The sequence below is a fragment of the Bipolaris sorokiniana genome, assembly GCF_000338995.1.
Source record: "Bipolaris sorokiniana ND90Pr unplaced genomic scaffold COCSAscaffold_7, whole genome shotgun sequence".
In the NCBI taxonomy this organism is placed as follows: Eukaryota; Fungi; Ascomycota; class Dothideomycetes; order Pleosporales; family Pleosporaceae; genus Bipolaris; species Bipolaris sorokiniana.
Window position 1 is genome coordinate 504,928 of NW_006911901.1, and position 1,578 is coordinate 506,505.

General features: G+C 48.8%; 1 protein-coding gene across 1 annotated transcript; it reads left to right on the forward strand.

Annotated features, from left to right (window-relative positions):
* Positions 1-564: 564 nt before the first annotated feature.
* Positions 565-879, forward strand: COCSADRAFT_356967 (uncharacterized protein). The gene has a single exon (XM_007701810.1). It carries the CDS (start codon positions 669-671, stop codon positions 852-854), a length of 186 nt encoding a protein of 61 aa, XP_007700000.1. The 5' UTR covers positions 565-668; the 3' UTR covers positions 855-879.
* The last annotated feature ends 699 nt before the right edge of the window (positions 880-1,578 follow it).

A 1,578-nucleotide genomic window follows, 5' to 3' on the forward strand; every position in this document is an offset into this window, starting at 1 on the left:
GACGAGGATGGCTGAAGGCCTAAGGACGTCCACGTCAGAAGGTAATGATCAACGCGGGGCGTCGATCACGTGACTTGGCATCCCGCCAAGGCATGGCCTCCGGGAGGCCACCGCATAAAGGGAAGCCAACGTCCTCCCAAACCTCCCGCCAAGATGGGATGTCGGGAGGACAGGACAAGAAGCAATGAGGATATAAGGATGGATGGATTTCATTATTTACTCTCGTTGTGGTCAACTCAAATTGTACTTTCTTACTAGTATCTTTACTTAACAAGATTGTCACAAGTTAGTCTATTAAATAGATTAGTCTTGTTAAACCCTCCTTAAGCACGCCAACTCCACTGCATCGCCAGACAAGCCTCACGGAACACTAACGTAATACTCACCTGCCTTAGTGCGGACCAGGATAGAGAAGTATAGACCCTTACCCCGTGTAACACTTTGACCACCCACGGATCCAGTGGAAGGAGGATTAACCAGCAGCGTCCGAATAAGATTGAACTATGTCAGGAAATTCAAGCGAATATGTTCACATCCCAGGCTCGGCGCCTAAGGGAGATGTTAACATGACTGGTAGTACCCAAGGGGGAAATAACGAGCCGGCGGCAGGGAGCCCCGAGTACGAACTCGTCAATCTTAGACGCGAGAGCTAAGCCTAAGCAAGGCAGATGGCTGAGTTGCAGAATACGATTAACCAACTCATAGGTCAACTAATGGCCACCCCGAACGAGAGACCACTCAAGAAGCCGAAAATGGCAACCCCAGAAAAGTACGATGGAAGTCGCACCAAGTTGCGGACATTCCTTACCAACATCGACTTGTATTGTGAATTCAACGAAGTACCCAACGACTAGAAAAAGATCCTCATGGCCAGCACCCACATGAAAGGACGAGCGTTAAGCTGGATACAGCCATACGTGGAGGACTATCTATCAAATATCGAGAACAGAGGAACGAAGGACGAGACGCGCGCCTTGTTCACTAGTTGGGCCGAGTTCAAGAAAGAGATAGGACACATCTTTGGGGAAGTGGATGCTCAGAACCAGGCAGAGAAAGCGATAACTCGCCTAAAGCAGACCAGTTCAGTATCAGCGTACACAGCCGAGTTCAAGCAGCTACAGGCACGAATCGACTAGGACGACGCAGCACTTCGAACGGTGTTCGAAGCAGGTCTAAAGGAAAATGTCAAAGACGGACTTATACATCACGACAAACTAAACACGCTTTATGCGCTAATCGAGTTAGCGACACGCATTAATAATAGGCTGTGGGAAAGAAACCAACAAAAGAAATAATTTCAACCCACGGTGGCCAATACAAGGAGGCAGCGTAGCCGGTTCGACAAAGATGGCGACACTATCATGACCGGTAAGGTACAAGACAAGTCTAAGGACAAGAATAAGAAACCCCGAGGACAGTATAATAACGGACTCTCCACGGAAGAACGCAAGAAGCGTTATGACAGCAAGGCATGTCTCCGATGCGGTGAAGTAGGACACTTCCGCAGAGATTGCCCAAAAACCGAAGTCAGACAAGGAGCGGTCAAGATTGGGATGATTCGGATACCAACACCATACC